The sequence below is a fragment of the Lepidochelys kempii genome, chromosome 12 (assembly GCF_965140285.1).
Source record: "Lepidochelys kempii isolate rLepKem1 chromosome 12, rLepKem1.hap1, whole genome shotgun sequence".
NCBI lineage: Eukaryota > Metazoa > Chordata > Testudines > Cheloniidae > Lepidochelys > Lepidochelys kempii.
Window position 1 is genome coordinate 43,373,441 of NC_136391.1, and position 20,847 is coordinate 43,394,287.

The following is a 20,847-nucleotide window of genomic DNA, read 5'->3' on the forward strand; positions in this document are numbered from 1 at the left end:
AATTACAGTTATAGAATTGTGATTGTTCTAATAAACTTCAGGAAGAGGGGAGCACTTCCAGAGTGTCAAATCTCCTTTTTCTTGTTGTTACAGCACAGAATAGTCCTCTGAAGAGCTACCCCAGTTTTGTGCTTCTGGTCTGAGAAAGTGAGCTGTTTGATGGACCACAGTGTTCCATGCAAGTTCTGGTGTCTCACAGAGTGGGGCAGGCTAGAGGATGGGTGAGGCTCCTTATGGCCCAGAGCTGACCCTGTGTTCTGCTGAGGTGCTAAGCTGCATGCAGTTGGATATATATAGCAGTGACAGCTCACAAAATCTTATGCTCAAATAAATTTGTTAGTCTCTAAGGTGCCACAAGTCCTCCTTTTCTTTTTGCTCAGACCTCAGTGATTCAGGAGCCAAATTAGCAATCAGCATCACCCAAAAGAGCCACGGTCATGTGAAATCATTGTGTCATTTACTATAGGACTACAGCTTCCTATTCAAACAGTAGGACAGGGGAAATATTGAGTTTTTATATATATGTAATTCTCACAGCAAAATGACTGACAAAATAATAATACTTGATCAACTGCAATAGGATAATAGTAAAAGCATCCATCCTGTTTGGCTAATAACTTAAACTGCTTAATAAGTAAATGACTGCGTTTTAGTATCCTGTGCTGTGAAGAGCCCCTGGCAGTTCGCGAGCCTGGGTCGGAGTATCACTGATGTACAGGGAAGGTATGTTTGAACCATGACATGGATCAGAAGATGGGAGGATTTACGTCAGAACATTGCAGAGAGCTGTGCGTAACAGACTGCAAAGGACACTGCGTAGGTCACTTCAGTGAGGACACAGTGACTGGTATTGTAAAATACACCCAGTACCATTGGCATGCTGCCAAGGAAGAGCTAATCTTAAGGAGCTGCTATCCTGGTTGTATATCTATTACTGAACAGTTGCATACAGTGCCATAGAAAATCAGTTCAGAGGACTGTCCCTGTGCTGCCCACTGTAGGCGACAGGCACCCTGGCATAAGCAGGAGGGAAAACACTGGCTCAGGAGAAAGGAGGCCAGTCCAAAGCGGTTGTGGAGTGTACTTAGAAAAGTGCACATCATGCTGGGAATGTCGGGCGTTGGCGAGGGATTTGGTGTCCCTGATGGAGACACAGAAGGTGGTTTCTCAGGAAGGCTTGGAGAGGAATGGTGCAGGTATAAAGGGGGGAAGAGTAGTCCAGGTTTGGGGGGGCAGGGTAGTTCTTCGTAATAATCAGCGTCTGCTACTGATTGGGTCCATCTTCTGTTAAGCGCTGTAAACACATAATGACTTTGTGCAGAAGTTTTACCAAACCAAGGCCCCCAACCTGACCTACTGTGAGTTTGTTGTGAACCCATAGATTACAGGTTCATAATAACATGGAAGGACAGAGTCTTCTTTTGTTATTATAGACCCCGAACTGTGCTCTGCTCCCCTCTGCATGGTCCCTGCGCATCTCAAGTCAAACGTGAGCTAGAAGGCTTGGAGGATTGCAGTGAACACCATGAGTGAGGGAGGAGATGGGAAATATGTGATTACTTTGATGGACTATGTGTGCACTTACCGGAAGTCACGGCACCAGGCAAGGGACATCTGAAGAGCTGACCTGTTAGGGTGCATCTACACAACAGTTAAACACTCGGACAGGCCCTGGCCAGAAGCTGAGGCTCACAGGGCTTGGGCTGCAGGGCTGTAAAATTGAGGCGTAGACATTCAGGCTTAGGCGGGACCCCAGGAGGAGGGACGGTCCCAGGGCCCAGGCTCCAGCCCACGCCCATATGTCTACACCACAGTTTTGAGCCCCACAGCCCGTTAGCTGACCTGGGCCAGGTGCGGCCATGCTGTGGGTCTTTTATTCCAGTGTAGACACACACTTAAGCTCCACGGGCATTGGGGGATGCGCCTTAACCCCTGCCCTGGGGAAGAGGGGGCACTTTCAGACTGTAATGTGTTTCGATGTGAAGCTGATTCCTGGAGCATTTCACCTTGTGGCTGCATACATCCCTTACGGGGCACTTGTGGGAGCTGCCAGGAAGGCAGTCACTGGGATCTGAGTGACCATGCTGGTGCAGGGAGGTGCTCCCCGCACGTGCAGGTGTGGCCCAGTATGCTGCCTGCAGCGGGGCACACACGAGAGTCAGTAGCCCTTGGCAGGAACCTGCATTCAGTGTGAGAGGCTTAAAATAGACGGTGACACTTGGGTCCATCTTCTAAAATCCTCTTCGGTTTCTTTGCTGGCAGCTAATTCTAGATACAACAGTGCATCGTGGTATTTGATTCTTGGAATTTTGCTAGTACGTCCAAACTAGGACCTTCCAGATCACATGGTATAGCATCAAAAACACTCATTCTTTTCATTCATGTAAATTTGCCTTGTGGGAATGGCAGCTGCTCAGATAAAGTCCAAGGGAAGATGAGAAATATGTGACAGAAATCAGAGGTTGCCCGATTTGGTGTGCTGCAGAAATAGCTGTACATCCTTGCCCTGAACATGAATCAACTGTGCACTGCATAGCCTTCCCTCTCCCCCGCAGCTGCGGGGGCTCTGACCCCAGCTCTTGAACAGGCTGGTTGTTTGTCAGGGCAGACGGACATCATTTTAGTGAATGACAAACAGGGAACATTCTGGCACACCCGGGGCATTGTGGGCATGTTGACTTTCCATTGGAAAACGATTAAATAGTCATTGTCAGTGTTTCACAAGTACATAATGATCACCAAGCCCCAACGACTCCCACAGCAGGACACAGTCTGAGATGTAACAATTCCCAGAGGTGATTTGCTCAGTATCAGGTAGACCAGGTTGAAGCAACCATGAGAGTGTCTTTTGTTTGATTAGGTAACTCTTCTTTGTTGTATTTTTCAGGGTATGTCAGGGCATTCTGAGCTCTGGAGGGACACACTTTGTGGAAGAAATAACAGTAAAGATCAGGGAAGTCATGGCCATGACAAACACATTCTTACTTATGACTTACAAAGCTTTGCAAAATGATTGTAGGACTGTTAATGGAACCATTGAGATGTGTGCATGCATCAATTGGGTAGTCTCTGCAAGACTGTATGGCTGTAGCCATTCTGCTTCCTTCTGCTGCGGTTTCTTCCTTTCCTGATTTGGTCACCTCTGAATGTGGATAGGGCGTTTTTCAGGGCAGGGTCCATTTCTTTCCTTCGACCTGTAAGGCGCCTACACAGCAGCTCTCATCTATTTTATAGTGAGAAGTACATAGCAAGATTCTCCTGCATAATTGTGCTGGCACAAACCATCTCCCTCCTCCCACTCATGAGTGCACATGCCTGTGGCAGCAACAGCAGCAGTTGCTTACTTGGAAAAGTAATATTAGGAAAGTGTATGATCTGTTCTAGCTGTCTTAATTAAATTTAGCAGCCGAAAGCCAGGCAAGCCAGCACCATGTGACTAGCCAGCTGTCTGCAGGATGGCAGTAAGGGCAGTTCTTGACACCAAAGATCCATGCACAGTGGTTTGAGAACCACTGACCTAGTATGCTTGGGGCTCCAGGCATCAGACTTGTGTTGACTCCCCGGAGTGCTGCTAAGGAGCAGTTTGATCCTGTGGACATCCCTTTCCTGGTGTTTTGTCAGGTTAATTCATGGTCAGTAAATATGGTTTTTAAACTGCTGATGTGCTGTGTGCAAAGCGCTCCATTGAATATCAGTGGGAAAGCCTTCGCTTTAAGACAAAAGGCCTGATATTAGTGATGGTGTCATTGTGACTCTGTGCAAACGGCGTTATTACAGCTGCCAGCTCCCTGAGCTGGAACACCGCAGATTCCCGTGGGTGTTTCTTTACATTACATCCCTTTTCCTGTTCCTTAGGCTTTTTGCCTTGTGCTCTGCCCTTCTCTAGAGGACGGAATTAAACAATGTGTTTGCTGAGGTTCCACAGGCATCAGGTACTTTAGCTGGAACACCTTGCAACCATCCTGCTGGTGCTGCCAGCAGGAGTTCCTGCCCCTTCCACATATGACAATGCCGTGGGCTCCAGTTACTATGGGGCTGTCATCCCCCTGGGATCCGTGGCTGCAGTATTTCCTCTGTTTCCCTGTCTTGTCTTTTATGTATGTGTTGACTCGCAGCAAGATTTTAAGAGAAATTATTAAAATACAGTAGGATGCACATTATCTAACCTGCTTGGCCAGCGCCCTGCTGCCAGGCTGTTCAGGAGCACACAGACTCAGGAAGGCATGACTGGCTATAGCGCTCAGCATTAGGTCAGGATTTCGTGTTCTGTTGGCTTCCTTTTGGGTATGTCTTCAATGCAGAGCTAACCCAGGTGATTGGTTCCTAGGTCTGAGCCCCTGGGTTAGCCTAGTCCAGGTGTGAGCAGCCACACTGCAAACCCTATCCCACTTCCTGTGTCCTCACCGGGGCTGCGCTCCTCAGTGTGTATCGCTAGGACTTCTGAGGGCACATCCCATGGCTCTTTGTGCTGCAGGGAGCTGAGAAGCTCTATGATTCTTTCCCAGTGAATTGTGGGAGAACTTGTCTGCCCTTCTGGACACACGAGGGGAATTTTGGGTGGATTGGAGGATTATCAGCACTTGAGTTATTTAGCCAGCCTCCTCACTTCAAAGTGGGCAGGTTACCAGCCCAAGTGAAAGCCTCACTCAGCCTTTAGTCAAGCCAGCTAGCCTAGGTTGAAACTTAAAAGCACTGACCTGGGATGAGTGGGTTTTGTGTGTGGACTAGAGGGGTTTAGGGACCACATCCGGGTAAGAGCAGTGAAGACTCACTTGCGCATATGAATCCCGTTGGCTTCAATGAGACCACTCCCCAGAAGTAAGAGGAGCCGGATTAGCTCTAAAGTTGGCCAATTGACAAAGCAGCAAATTGCTTACTGGACAGGAAGGCAGGTTGGCAGCTCATTGGAGAGAAGGAACGGGATTGCCAGGCTCCTCCTGGCGCTGTTGCAGAGCGCCAGCTCTCCACTGTAGTTACGTTTGAGCGTCACTTTCTGTTTCCCACATAGACTGTTCTAAGTGTTCTCAAATCTACGTCGTGTTCTCAAATCGTACTGACTCAGAGTGTTGCTGTGCCTCATGGAGTTGTGGGTGGTTCTAGTGCTCCACGTTTGGGATCATATGAGCAAAGGGAGCCCAAGTGTGTGTCCAGTTTTGGGCCCCGCGCTACAAGAAGGACGTGGATAAATTGGAGAGAGTCCAGCGAAGGGCAACAAAAATGATGAGGGGGTTGGGGCACGTGACTTATGAGGAGAGGCTGAGGAAACTGGGATTGTTTAGTCTGCAGAAGAGAAGAATGAGAGGGGATTTGATAGCTGCTTTCAACTACCTGAAAGGGGGTTCCACAGAGGATGGCTCTAGACTGTTCTCAGTGGTAGCGGATGACAGAACAAGGAGTAATGGTCTCAAGATACAGTGGGAGAGGTTTAGGTTGGATATTAGGAAAAACTTTTTCACTAGGAGGGTGGTGAAACACTGGAATGCGTTACCTAGGGAGGTGGTGGAATCTCCTTCCTTAGAGGTTTTTAAGGTCAGGCTTGACAGAGCCCTGGCTGGGATGATTTAGTTGGGGATCGGTCCTGCTTCGAGCAGGGGGTTGGACTAGATGACCTCCTGAGGTCCCTTCCAACCCTGATAGTCTATGATTCTAAGAGAGAGGATTCCCCTCTAAAAAAAGCTACAAAATCATCATGTTCTTCTAACATTATTTTTGCAAACTATGTTGCTCAAACTGGGTGATCAAACTGATCCCTTCAAACTGATCGCTCAAGATTTATCTCAGCTAGTGCACGGCACCCACAGATCTTTTGGGGGTTGTATTGCAGAAGTTATTATGGGTTAAGTTAGGAACTCCAGGTTCACGCATCCCAGCTGACACACCTACAAGAATGAAATGGGAATGTACAGCAAGACTAGGGCTCTGTTGGAACCCGAGAGTTTGCAGGCTGTCTGCTGTCCCAGCAGCTGGGTGGCTGTGGCATGCTGTGGTTGCCTAGCCTTGGGAGCTTTCAGAGACTGCATGTATCCTAGAACCAGAAAGTTAGAAGGGATCACAAGTGTCATCTAGTCTAACCACCATGTTAGACTCTCTGCCTGCATTCTGCAGGACTCCTTCGGGAAGTTCTTCCATGAGACCAACATTTCTGGTTCCAGAGCAATATTTTAAAGAGCTCCCATGGCGATGCTGTGGCAAGAAGGGCTAGCTTGATCCTGGGATGCATAAACAGGGAGATCTTGAGTAGAAGTGCAGAATTTATTTTACCTCTGCATTTGGCACTGGTGCGACACTGCTGGAATGCTGTGTCCAGCTCCGGTGCCCACAACTCAGGAAAGATGTTGATCAGTTGGAGAGGGTTCAGAGAAGAGTCATGAGAATGATTATAGACTTAGGATACCTGCCTTATAGTGATGGACTCAAGGAGCTCATTCTATTTAGCTTAACACAGAGACGGTTAAGGGGAGACGTGATCACAGTCTGTAAGTACCTACGTGGGGAACAAATATTTAATAATGGGCTCTTTGATCTAGCAAAGAAAAGTCAAACACGATCCAATGGCTGGAAGTTGAAGTTAGACAGATTCAGACTGGAGATTAGGAATAAATTTGTAATGGTGCGAGTGATTAACCCAGTGGAACAATTTACCGAAGGTTGTGATGGATTCTCCATCACTGGCAATTTTTAAATCAAGATTGGATGTTTTTCTCAGAAATCTGCCCTAGGGATTATTGTGGGGCAGTTCTCTGGCCTGTGCTGTGCAGGAGATCAGATTGGATGATCACAACAGTCCCTTCTGGCCTTCGAATCTATGAAGAAAATCCAAATGCAGACTCCAATCTTACTTTAGAAATACTGTCAAAGAAATTAGTGGGAAGAAGGATTCTAGTGAGCAGTTAGGATAATATAACGTAACAGGGCCTGAGTGCGATCAAAGGAAAGCAAGTCACTGCATCATTTGGTCTTGGAGTTCCTGACGTGAAACCACCCTAACATCAGCTGTTTATGTCATTTTCAAATTCTTGTAACTTTTTGGGTGCAGAGTGAGGGACTATGGGGTGTCGGAGTAGTGAAGGGGGATATGGAAGGGCCTTGGAGTAGTGCAGGGAGGAGGGTGGGAGCTGGGGAACAGAGAATAAATGAGGATGGGTGGTAAAGGAAGGGGTTGAGGGGACGGAGGAGGATTAGAGGGAGTGGTAGGGGAGGGCTGGCAGTCTGGAGGGGGAAATGGGAGTGTATGGTGGGGGGCATGGATTAGGGGCAGAGGCGCCTGTCAGCCACATATTCTCCCTTTCCATTAAAGATGCACTGAAGGGGGCTATGAGGTGGAATGGAGGGGTCAGAGTTGTGCCATGGAGAGTATGGGGGCTTAATCTCTGTGCCCCCAAACCTCCCACATCTATTATCCCCCCATTTCCCCTATGTCTGTCCCCCTGATCAAAAAATGGCCCACTGGCTACGTACTAGTCCCCACACTGTTCCTGCCTCCTCTCCCCAGCTCCTCCTGCAGGTCCCGAGCCGAAGCCGGCCTCTCCATGGGGAGTAGAGGTGGACCCAGGCTGTGCTGGACCGGCTGAGGAAAGATGAGAAGACAATGCAGTGGCAGTGAAAGGACTAACATGCAAGCAGAACTTTCTGTGGCAGGCAGCCATTACCAATAGCCATTCGTGGACCTGTGCTTCAGGAACTTGTCTCATTATCTTTTGAACCTCGTTATATTTTTGGCCTTCACAACATCCCCAGCAACAAGTTCCACCAGTTGACGGATTGTTGAGTGAAGAAATACTTCCTTTTGTTTGTTTTCAACTTTCTGCTTGTTAATTTCATTGGGTGATCCCTGGTTTTTGTGTTATGGGAAGGGGTCAATAACACGCCCCTAGTCACTTTCTCACACCGGTCGTGGTTTTACAGACCTCTGTCGTCTCTTTTCTAAGCTGAACAGTCCCAGCTTTTGAATCTCTCCTCACGTGGAAGCCGTTCTACCCCCTCTGCATTTTGTTGCCCTTCTCTGCACCTTTTCCAGATCTAATAGATCTTTTTTATAGATGGGGTGACCAGAACGGCACGCAGTATTTAAGATGGGGCATCCCATGGATTTATATAGTGGCATTATGAGATATTTCTGTCTGGTTATCCATTTCCTAATGGTTTCCTAATGTTTTTTGACCTACAGGCACAAGAAACAAAGAATCAGCTTGCTGAAGCAGAGGTGGAGGTGGTCACCATGAGGAACAAATATAGCATGGCACAAAAAGAGGTACTGTCAATAGAGAAGGCAACCTTATGGGACGACTCCCGCCCCCCCCGAGAAGGGACAGCCCTCTGCTGCCTATGAGCCCTCTTCCGGGTCCTTCAGGGCTGGTGCTAACGTGGGAGCATTGACTCTTCTTTTCTGAACCAGCTGTGCTCTTTATGGCCTTGGCTAAGAAACAGGAGATGCTGCCAACCTTAGAGAGCTGGAGAAGTGGGGGTGAGGCAGGGCGAGCATCTCAGTTCTCAGGGACGCCCACCTGAGCTCTTCCCAGACATGGAATCCCATCCTTTGTGTTGCAGTTGAGTTCCGATACCGGACGTTCAGGCAGTTAAAACGTTCCCATTTCTCCAGCACCAAGGAATCACTAAAGTGTGACTGAGCCATGGGTGGCTCCAAACCTGCTCGTCACAGAGAGCTTCGTTCCCATGGAGAGATTTATGGGAAATGAGGAGCAGGCAGCGCACCCCAGCGCCCCTGTGTCTCGGGGGTGTCAGGTGTGGGATGGGAAAGGGGGGCAGGCAGTGTGCTCTGGGGGTGTCGGGGCCTGTGATGGGAGCGGGGGGCAGGCAGTGTGTCCCCTGTGTCATGGGGGTGTGAGGGCAGGGGGAAGGACAGGGGAGCAGGCAGCATGTCCCCTGTGTCCCCTAGCATGTCAGGGCCTGTGATGGGAGCGGGGGGCAGGCAGCACGCCCCAGCGCCCCTGTGTCTGGGGGGGGGTGTCAGGGCCTGTGATAGGAGAGGGGGGCAGGCAGCACGCCCCAGCGCCCCTGTGTCCGGGGGGGGTGTCAGGGCCTGTGATAGGAGAGGGGGGCAGGCAGCACGCCCCTGTGTCCGGGGGGGTGTCGGGGCCTGTGATAGGAGAGGGGGGCAGGCAGCACACCCCAGCGCCCCTGTGTCCGGGGGGTGTCGGGGCCTGTGAGGGGAGCGGGGGGCAGGCAGCACGCCCCAGCGCCCCTGTGTCCGGGGGGGTGTTGGGACCTGTGATAGGAGAGGGGGGCAGGCAGCACGCCCCAGCGCCCCTGTGTCTGGGGGGTTGGCTTGGCTCACATGTGAGGAGTTGGAAATGCAGTCACATGAACAGGAAAGCAGGTTCCTGGTTGTTGATGCCATTCTGAGCGTTTTCTCTTTCTTTTATTTTTCCACATTCATTTTTCTTTCCTCATTATCTTGGAGGGACCCTCTCCCAAGAGCTGCAGGGCTTTCAAGTGACCTGCTGAGTCCCTGGCAGGGGTAGTGAGATCATTTTCATTTGCCGAGTGCAAACCATACAAGACTTTCCTATGTATTGTTTCTCCCCTGTAGAATCGGAGCATGCTGCTGATCATTTGTTTGTTGATATTCTGTAGCAGCCCGACATGGTGTGTGCTCTAGACAGTATCCAAATGTGATTAGAGCTAAAGGACCAGTTCCCTATGAACACAGAGAGCTGGAAATTATCATTAGAACTGCAGAGAAATAACCTTTAGGGCTCATTAAAATTCTATAAACGGAAACTCTCTTCCTGTTTTCCCTTTCATGAATCTAGCCCAGTGTTGCAGATGCTCAGTGTGGGGGTGGGTTGGGACTCTCCTCTCCTTTGCTCTGCTCATCAGGTTCAGGAAGAGATTCTGCATACAACATTTTTGCATTTTCCTGCCCCTTGGGATGTGCGCTGTAGATCTGAGAAGGCAATGTCACTATGGAGTTCCGGTCACTCACAGTCTTGTCCCTGCTTCTGGCTGTCTGGAGGAGAAGTGAAATTGCTGCTCTCTGGTGCAGTTCAGGGAACAAGAGATAAGAGTGTGGGGGGCCTTGTTTACTGCATGGTCTTGGCCTCTGGTTAACAGTGGGAGTCAGAAGAGAAAATGGAAGCTTTGCAGGATGCTCCAGACAGCTCTCTTCCCCCATGTGATGTGTTGGGTTGTATTGTTTGTATTTGCTAATAACAGCAGCCCCTCCCCCATTTCATTGTGTCTGCAGCAGTTCCCTTTGCTCCCTGCGCCTACCCCAAGGATATTCCTTCAGCTCCTGTGCCCAGCCGTGGAACCAGACCCCTTTGTCAGGAGGTGTTGCCTTGTGCAGGTTGAGCTGAGGGCAACACTTGCTTTCCCATGGAATACTAATGAATCCAGTGAGGGGAATGAAACTGCTGATGACACAGAACCTTCTTATTATTAAACAGATGGGAAATTGATGTTTATGGAATTTGTGTTTTAATCATATTACTTAAACTGTTTGGCAGGGAAAACCACATGAGCACAAACACCAGAGATGCCTTTGATCTGTGGCATGTTGCCTTTGGGGTATTTTCCGTGACTGATAAAGGCTCTGCTTAGCCCTGGACAGTTTCCCTAGCTTCATAAGCAAGTGATGGAAATGATAAAACCAGAGCCAAAACCTCCCAGTTGAGCTTTTTCTGTCTCCTTGAGCACTCAAGCAAGTGTGTGAGCTTCTTACACTCTCAGCGGTGCTGAGGATGTAGTATGTTTCACCCAATGTTATACCCACACATGGTTTAATATAAACAGACACACACATGTACCCTGCAAGACTGCAAGCTTTACAGTTATTGGAAAGACTCCGGTGCCTATACTTATGGGCTATTATCACTGCTTATAAAGTATTTATCAGCGGTGGCATTTCCACACACATTCTCTCTCTCTCTCTCTCTCTCTCTCTCTCTCTGTGCAGATGAAATACGCCAGGATGATTACAGGTTAAAGCTCCAGTTGTTGGGGTTGTTTTGAACATTAAGTATGAAATAAACCTTTTTGTCCCTGCTTTTGCTGTTGGATGAGATTAGAAGATTGTAGCATAGGTGTGAGTGTAGTCGTAAATATTTAGTTTAGGCATCTGCCTGCTAATGAGTTTCCAATTAGCAGAATCTGGGGCAATAATATGATGGCTTTCAAGAGTAAACAAGTGCTGTGTGTTATTGCACAGTCCCATTTCCACAGCCCAGCAGCTCCCATTGTCCCATCTCCTCCTGGCTGTTGATCAGGCATTAAGAAAACATGTCCCTCCCTCCCAGAATAAAGAGATCGGGGGAGGTTTTAAATTCCTCTGGTTTTTTTATTATTATTATTATTCTTTCTCTTCAGAAGAACACAACTAGGAAATGATTGGATCTTTGACAGAACAAAGGTATTTTTGATGGGCTCTGTAATATAGCGTGTTAATGCGTCCAGTCCCTCATTGTCTGCTGTCTGATCCCATCCTTCTGCCAGACAGTCACTGCGGGATGAGTCACTTTTAATGTCTGATAATCAAGGTGAATTTTCAAAAAGCTGCCATTTTGGAATTATGCACTATATCACAGTGTCAGGGACAAGGAGGGCAGGTGGGCCAAGGGAAGGCTAAGAGAGACACCTGCTGCCCCTTTGAGGTACTGCAAAATGTAAGCTAGAACGTGTCATTCCAGCAAGACATACATAATGGGAAGTAGACTGCGTTAATTACAAATTAAAAATAACTTCAGCATTAATGAAAATTGTATACATAGGAGAAAAAGTCTTAGCTTATTCCAGCCCCTAGTCTATTTTAACTATCAACCCTTTTGGAGGGGAATGGATTCTGTACCTACAGAATATATTGTGGCCCATGAAATAACATGGTACAAAGATACACATGGAAAAAGGATTTCTCCCCACAAACGCTGGTCAGCAGCCATGCCTGTGAAAATGAGGTCTAGCTAAGGCACCTACCCAGAGGGAATTGGGGGGCATGAAGAAGGAAGGATTTTGGACCCTTTGTGACCTAGTCTCTTCTGTTCACATGCTGAAATGCCTGGTAAACAAAGGCTGACTAAAGGCACTTTGTGGCCGCTCTGTCCAAGGTAGCCACACTCCCACATGAGGAGAGGTGTGTAGCCAATCACCTGCAGTCATAAAGAGTCGTTTCTTGTGGCTTTTCTAAGCCAGTGGTGCTGTTCTGTTATACAATAACCGAGCTGAACACGGAAGCACAGGGATGGCTTCTCTGTTTATTGTTCAGAGAGCTGGGCACCTATAAATAGAAGTAGGATGTTTTGACTAGGAAGGTGCAGTCCTGGTCTCCACTAAGCTATGCTGGGGGGATTTAAAGCTGAAGCTTCAAAGTCTTGTGCCACTGTGTGCTGAGCTTCTCTGCATGGCTCTGGGTCTAAAAGCACAGGCATTTCCAGAGCTGCGGCAGTGGTGGGTCAGCACTGGGTACCTGGGTGAGCCTTATCTCCCCTCTTCTCTTCTAAGGAAATGCTCTCTCAAAGGGCTGTTGGTTTGCTCCTCAGATGGATTCCTGCTTCTCTCTCTAGCAAAGAGACCTAAATCCCTGCACAGCATCCTCTGCACTAACGGACCACGGCACCTTGTTATTTTGCGGAGGACACCCTCCTCCTCCCCCTCTGCCAAGCCAGGGCATTACAGCCAGGAGCCATTGCACAAAGCATGAGCCTGTCTGTGCAGGCTCCCTGTGGAGACACCACTACAGAGTTTTTAAAATGAGTATTTTGTGCACATGGCCTTCCTCTCCTTGGGTGCCACAGTGCTGATATTCTGCCCAGCTCGTTCATCTCCGCAGGCAGATTTGCCGAAGACTCCCCACCCCCCGCCCACGGGAACCTACAGGCCCCTGCTGGTGAGATGCTGCATTGCTCCACAAGCCTGTTCACTGCCTCCATCAGCCAGCGCAATAGCTCTCTCTTAGAATCATGGAGTCTCAGGGTTGGAAGGGACCTCAGGAGGTCTTCTACTCCAACCCCCTGCTCAAAGCAGGGCCAACCCCCAACTAAATCATCCCAGCCAGGGCTTTGTCAAGCCTGACCTTGAAAACCTCTAAGGAAGGAGATTCCACCACCTCCCTAGGTAACTCATTCCAGTGTTTCACCACCCTCCTAGTGAAAAAGTTTTTCCTAATATCCAACCTAAACCTCCCCCACTGCAACTTGAGGCCATTACTCCTTGTTCTGTCATCCGCTACCACTGAGAACAGTCGAGATCCATCCTCTTTGGAACCCCCTTTCAGGTAGTTGAAAGCAGCTGTCAAATCCCTCCTCATTCTTCTCTTCTGCAGACTAAACAGTCCCAGTTTCCTCAGCCTCTCCTCATAAGTCACGTGCCCCAGTCCCCTAATCATTTTTGTTGCCCTCTGCTGGACTCTTTCCAATTTTTCCACATCCTTCTTGTAGTGTGGGGCCCAAAACTGGACACAGTACTCCAGATGAGGCCTCACCAGTGTCGAATAGAGGGGAACAATCATGTCCCTCGATCTGCTGGCAATGCCCCTACTTATACAGCCCAAAATGCCATTAGCCTTCTTGACAACAAGGGCATACTGTTGACTCTCATCCAGGTTCTCGTCCACTGTAACCCCTAGGTCCTTTCCTGCAGAACTGCTGCCGAGCCATTCGGTCCCTATTCTGTAGCAGTGCATTGGATTCTTCCGTCCTAAGTGCAGGACTCTGCACTTGTCCTTGTTGAACCTCATCAGATTTCTTTTGGCCCAATTCTCTAATTTGTCTAGGTCCCTCTATATCCTATCCCTACCCTCCAGCATATCTACCACTCCTCCCAGTTTAGTGTCATCTCTTGTCTCTGAAGAGTCTTCTCCTCCTTCAGTTGGGAAGCAGCAATCTTTTCCCTGAGTACAAATCTAATTTGGGACAAAATCTTACGCCCCTGGCAGCCTGGCAATCCCTGTTGCTGCTCCGGCAACGATTAAGATGTGTCTGCACTGCAGCGTTAATTCGGGTGATCGGCTCCCAGGTCGGAGCACCTAGGTCAGCCTAGCCCAGGTATGAGCAGCCACACTGCAAACGCACACTCGAGTTACTGTGTCTTCCCCAGGTCTGCGCTACCCTGTGTGTGTTGCTAGGACTTGAGAGCACATCCCATGGTTCTTTCCATTGCACTGCTCTAGGAGTCTGTCCAAGGGAATGGTAGGAGAACTTGTCAGTCCTGCATCATCACTGCAGAGTGGGCAAGTTAGCAGCCCAAGTGAAAGCCTCACTTGGGTTTTAGCCTATGCCCCCAACTGGGCCAGCTAGGCTGGGTTGAAAGCACCACCAGACTGGAGTGAGAGGGGTTGGTGTGTGACAGAAGGGGAGTTAAGGGTAAGAGCCCAAGATCACTGCAGCGTTAAGAGATCCTGAGCCTGCCTCAGCAGTCCTCTAGACAGATTTGGATTCAAGCAGGAATGCAGACAGCAAGCCAGTCGGTCACCACCAGCTTGTCACCATGTGCTCATCACAAGCCCATGTCTAGACTGGCACCTAAACACCCTCCTACACACACACCCCTCTACTGGTCAAGTTATCTAAAAGCCCAAGGAACCACACTCACCCTCTGCCAGCTCTTCTCTTTGGTACCTCTTGCCCACATACAGCAGGGTGTATGGTGCAAGCCAGGGCAGGTGCCCTGAGGAGGAAGGCTGGGAAATGGCACTGGCCCAGCTTCTGAAGACGCAGGACTTCCAGGGAGTTCACCAGAGTTACCCAGTAGAATTCAAAGGACCCATATACAGGTTGTCCTAGTCATTTTCTTTGTGGGAATCTAATTTGCGACCAGATATTGAGCAGCCTGGGATGTGGGAAGGCCACTGATCAAAGGAAGTTCATCTCTGTAAGGTTAATAGAAATCCACAGTCCTGTCTGCTGTCCCAAAGCTGCTGGATACAGACCACGAAAGAGGGCCTGGCTTCCATTTCAGGACTTAGTCGTGTCCAAGGAGACAGGAGGCTTTTCGTCCAGTGCTGGGTCTGTCACTGCTTAGTCTCTGGTAGAATGAGGATTTGGAAGGCAATATTAGCTTTGCTTTCCCCCATTATCTGCTCTGTAGAACTCAAGACCCTACAGTATCTGCAAATCTTACCAGACTGGTCACCTACAATTCCTTCAGCTCATAGCATCACCTCCAGAGTGCAGCACTGCCATTTGGGGTGCCCTTGGCACTCACAGCATTCCCAAAGCTGATGGGAATCATGGCTTCAAACCAGAGAGCCGGGAGTGCAGCATTCTCTCCTTATGGGCTCTCTGGGAAAGGCTGCCTGAGCAAGAGAAATAGCTTCTTGTATTCCACAAACCACCCATTTTCACCAGCACAACTCATAATCGACAGATAGGAGAGCACCCTGATTCATTGCCTGGGAGCCTGCCCCAAGACACATGGGCGTACAGAGGCCCATCCTCAGAACTTGTTCCTAAAAAAAAAAAATCAAATCTCTGCCACTCAGTAACAGGTCTCCTAGGCTGCATCCCCGTCCCCTCTGCAGAACAATTGTTTTCTTTGTGAGCACTGTGGCCCAGAAGCCAATGCTACATTTATGGGCCATTCAGTCATTCCTACTCCAGCAGGGCAGCATGAAATCCCACACGCAGCATGGATTTACTGCAACTGCTGGCCCTCCCACATCAACCTTCTCAAGGGAAAATGCTGTCAGAACACTCATCCATCCATATTCAATGGACACCAGCCAGTAATCCAACGATGTAACCCAGGGAAGATGGACCTGGATAGATACCAGCTAAGTATAAACCCATCAAATCACAAGCAGTTGGGAAGGACACCAAAGCTCTCCTTCCCAAACTCCTAAAGGGAATCTCACTCACTTGTATGAATGGCAACAACTCTCCCCTATGACAACAAGCGGCCAGGAGACCAGAGAAACAGTCTGTTCCTCTGAGCAGTGTCTGCAAGGAAAACAGGGTACGTGAGGAGACTCTCTCTCCCAAGTGGGCGGGACCTCAACCAAGAGTGTCATTGATCTGACCCAAAAGTACTTGTACCACAAGTGGATCATATTGCAAACTTCTCCAACAGGAAGGTCCCGGATTTCTTCCCCAGTCAGAGGTATCCTTAGACCTGACAGAAGCTGCATTTTCCTTCCCAGGGCCAGGTCAATTAATGTATCTTTATTGCTCCTGCTAACTCCACAATCCTTGATATCCTTACTGAGTAAGAACGTCTGTGGGATTATTTTGAAGGAGAGGGGAAAATGTGAACTACAGCTTACAGGGTTCTAAATTAACAGTATAAACTCAAGAAAGGCCCTGGGCTCATGGGATTGTGGATGGCTCAGGAGACCTTGGCTCAACATACAACCGTGTTTTATAAAAACCAAATAAGGTGTTAGGGTGCATAAGGAAAATGATAGAGAAAAATACAGAGACTTGTATAACACTATATATAGACCAGTGGTTTGTCCTCATCTGGATACTGTGTGCAGGACTGGTCACCCCATCTCAAAAAGGATATTGCAGAGAGAGGGAATCAGTGAAGGGCGATACAGGTAAGAGCTGGAAAAGCTTTCATATGAAGAGAGATTGAAAAGATTGGGATTTTACCTGAGAAATGAGATGAATAAGAGAAGATATGATGGAAGTACATAAAACAATCAATGGTCTGGATAGAGTAGGATAGGAGCTTCTCTTCTCTGTGGGACATTCAATGAAACTGAAAGTTGTCAAATTCAAACTCAATAAAAATAAATACTTTTATACAACATGTAATTAGACAGTGAAACGTATTGCCACAGGATATTGCTGAGACAAGAACTTAGCAAGATTCAAAGAAGACCTGGACATTTTGATGGATAAAAGAATACATAGAATTGTTATAGCTAATGGTAATATTTTAGAAGAGAGAGAAAACCTCATGCTTCAAAGCATAAGGCAATCTCTAACTATTAGGGGTTAGGAGGTAACTCTCTTGGTGGACAGATAAGTCAGCTTCCAGGGAGAAGGAGACAAATAAGGTTACAGTCTCAGCCAGAGGAAAATAAAATGGTAACAAGGCAGAGCCCCACCTGGTCGCATCTTTCAGCCTAGGATCGTATTTGGAGGAATAAACAACAGATCTTGCTGCAGTTACAGCCTGTGGTCATCAGCATAAAGCCTAGAAAGTACAAGCCAGGCATGTAATCCCCCTGTTCCTCCTCTCCCCTAGCTAAGGCCTGGCTCAGGAGTCTCCTGTGTTGGGAAGAAAGGCAAAGCTCATTTTCTCTCCCATTCCCCAGAGCCTCTGCTGCTTGCTCTTGGGTTCCCCTCCTGAGGCATGGCTGTCAGGCCCACTTCCCAGCAGCCTAGCTGTCCCCACTTCTCTCCACAGACTGCAGCTCAGGAAGCTCAAAGGACTAGTACCACCTTGCTGGCCAATAAAGGGCCTAACCCTCTTCTGCTTCCCACAGAGAGTGGCAGCTGCACTTGTCCTCTGCGACCTTGGGTGAGTCCAGATGTCCTGAGACGGCACCTAATGGCCTGGAGCTGAGAGACTGAGCTTGCTTCAGCACAGCTGCTGCAACTGCCTGACCGGTTCCTTATTCCAGCCTAGGCAAGATTCCGACAGGAGGATTTGAAGAGTTTGCTTGGTATCATGTGCAGAAAGAAACGCAATTACTCTGCGAACAGCAGTCAGAGATGCACTGGAATTTCCTTGAGCAAGTTTTCATACAGACATGAGCCTCAGCTACCTCAGATGTGAGATTCTGGTTTCTGCCACACTCAAGCCACATTTGCCATTTTCTAACCTGATTCTACAGCTGCATACCACTAGGTTCTTCAGAGACCATTTAGACATCCCCTTGTCAGCTAGCAGACCTTGAGTCTCGTTCTTCACGTATGGATTAAATTATGAGGAAAGGCAGCTATGCTTGTACTAAAGGAGATTTAAAGTAGGCTTTTTCCTAGCCAGTACTTCAACAAGAAGATGAAGTGAACTACTTTCAATCAGAAATCCCTACTTGCAGTCCTTTCCCAATAAAATCAGGCTTCCCCTAGCTCCAGATTTAGTTCCTAAAAAGAACATGGTGTTTCATTTGAACCAGAGTCTCTTTCTTCACCATTTTATTCCAGTCTCAGGCATGCTCTAGAAAAGTCATTGCACACCCTGGTTGTTAAACGAGCCATCATATTCTCTTTGCACAGCATTAGGAGAGGTGAAAGGTAGATAGCCTGATAAAGCATTGCTGCTAATCTATCCGACTCCAGCGAAATTCCTCCTTGGGATATTAAGAATAATTTGAATAGGGACTGCTACATTCGAGGCATAAAAGGACAGAGTTACATGTGAAGAGCTCTGCAGAACTGCTACATGGTCTTTGCTTCAGTTTTTCACTAACACTACAACTTCAATGTACAGCCTTCAGCTCGTGCAGCTTTTGGCCACAGACTTCTTCAAGGTGCTCTTGATAAACCCCCCAAAAGTAAATAATTGGGATACTTGGGCTTTTTGCCTCTTTGAGTTTGCATGTTGAGTCCCACCCTGTCACTGCTTTGTGCTTCCCAGCAGTATGGAGTCCAAGGTGTTCAGTTTTGACCTATAAAACCGTAAATGGGCTGGGACCTGTTTCTGCCCCATGCCATTGGCAGTGCATCCCTGACCAGCTGGAGCCAGGGCTCCCTTGCTGTAACAGGGAGGGAACTGCTGGCAGAACATTCTCTGTGAGGACGTGTTTGCTTTCCGGCTGGAGCAGCCCAGACTTGTTCTCCAGGATATGTTACAAAGGCCATCTGTTTGGGGAGGGTGGAAAGAATCATGTTCTCCCCAGTATTGCATGCTGTCTGGCTGTTTTCTATGGGTGGTTTTGCTGTTCTTTGTTTATTGTTCTGAATGGTAGTTTTAATTGATGCAGGGCATCTACACCTGGGACAGGTGTCTTTTATGTTGCTTTAAAGTCTAAATAAATAAATGCAAAAAATTATACATCTGTGGGAAATTGCAGAATGCAGCAAAAATAGCAAACTCTAAACCACAGTATCCATGCCCATAATTTTCTCCTTTTCTTTATGTCAATGTATTGGGGTGTTTTTGTACTTTTGGGGTGCATGGGAGATTTTCCTGTGAGAGTTTTAGTGAGACATTTAAAATATCTTACGCAAATTGTGCCAGCAGCAGCCCTGGGTCTGGACACAAAAGGTGAATCTGCTGGGATCTGTCAAAAGGGTGGGGCCTCCACTGTACTCTTAAAAGCTTAGCAGATACCCCCTTAGCATACTCAAAGTGATATTTTGTATTTGCTAAATTTGATGTTTAATTTGGGAAGGTGCTAGGCCTCGGGAAGACTGTCCAAGCTAAGCTTTAAAATGTAGCTATTTTTCTATAGCCCCATTCAGAAAAGTGGTCAGAACTCTTTGACAGTGGTGGAAGTATCTTTTTCACTCTCTACATAACTCCGAAGTCGGTGGAGGGATTTTACTCAAACATTTGAATAAATGAATCTTTGGGCAGAGACTCAGCATGGAAAATTCCAGCTGCAAGATGTGAATGTTTTAGAGAGTTCTGAGCATGTGAACACAGGAGGTTTTCATGCCAGCTGTTTTGTGATCCTAACTCTTTCCTCAATCCTGCAAACTGTCAAGCGTGTGTGTAACTTCAGCCCACCTGCTCTAATGGAATATCCTGTCTAAAGAGAACAAACAGCTGGAATAATTCATTCAGTCCAAGATCTCCTACAGGAATTCTCAGACAATCTCTTTAAAGTCTTGATCAGCCCCATTAAACATAAACCTGCATAATAAGTGATTTGTCAGGAAAGGACCATCTCACTATATTGTATATCCAGCTCAGGAATGTGGAAAATAGATTAGATTTTAAGGCCAGAAGGGATCATACTGATCCTCTAATCTGACCTCCTGCATAACACAGACCATCAGCTTTCATTGAATTAATTCCTGCTTCAAGTCCAACATCTGTGGTTGAACTAGATCATACCTTTTCGAAAAACATCCAGTCTTGATTTAAAAATTGCAAGTGATGGAGAATCCACCACTACCTTTGGTAAATTGTTCCAGTGATTAATTACCTTGCTGTTAAAAATGTGCAGTTTATTGCTAGTCCGAATTTGTCTACTTTCATTTTCCAGCCATCGGATCTTGTTGTACTTTTGTTTGCTAGGCTCAAATTTCTGTTCCCCATATAGAGACTTATGACTCCAATATGTGATCAAGTCACCTCTTAACTCTCTGTTTGTTAAGGTAAATAGATTGAGTTCATTGAGTCTATCACTATAAGGATGTTTTCTAATCCTTTAATCATTTTCATGGCTCCTCTCTGAACACACTCCACGTGTCAAGGTTCCTTCCCCACTCTGAACTCTAGGGTACAGATGTGGGGACCTGCATGAAAAACTCCCTAAGCTTATTCTTATCAGCTTAGGTTAAAACTTCCCCAGGAAAGGGGGTGTAGGGTTTGGCGGGGAAAGACGTTTCCAAGCAGGCTCTTTCCCTGTTATATTTGTTAGACATTTGGTGGTGGCAGCAATAAAGTCCAGGGGCAAAAGGTAAAATAGTTTGTACCTTGGGGAAGTTTTAACCTAAGCTGGTAAAAATAAGCTTAGCGGGGTTTTTATGCAGGTCCCCAGATCTGTACCCTAGAGTTCAGAGTGGGGAAGGAACCTTGACATGGTGGCAGAGCGGTGGGATTAACTTGACATCATTTTGAGATTTTTTGGACCAGAAGCACAGATTTTAAAAGGAAATATTTTTTTCCTTTGGGCTGCTGGAAAGCAGGTTTTAAGCTGAAAGCAATGAGCGTTTTTTTTGTCTCTGCTTGGGGGCCAGAGCAGAGCTGGAGCTTTCTCTACCTAAAGGCAGGGTAGTTAACCTCCTGCAGGGAAATTCACAAGTCTTCACAGACCTGAAGAGGTTTTTT

General features: G+C 47.6%; 1 protein-coding gene across 1 annotated transcript in view; it reads left to right on the forward strand.

Annotated features, from left to right (window-relative positions):
* LOC140896510 (uncharacterized) overlaps window positions 1–20,847 on the forward strand; it is a 346,326-nt gene that overhangs the window by 266,349 nt on the left and 59,130 nt on the right. Inside the window, exon 12 of the mRNA XM_073308434.2 lies at window positions 8,168–8,251. Within this exon, the coding sequence (XP_073164535.2) occupies window positions 8,168–8,251 (84 nt within the window). The remainder of the gene's footprint in view (window positions 1–8,167; window positions 8,252–20,847) is intronic.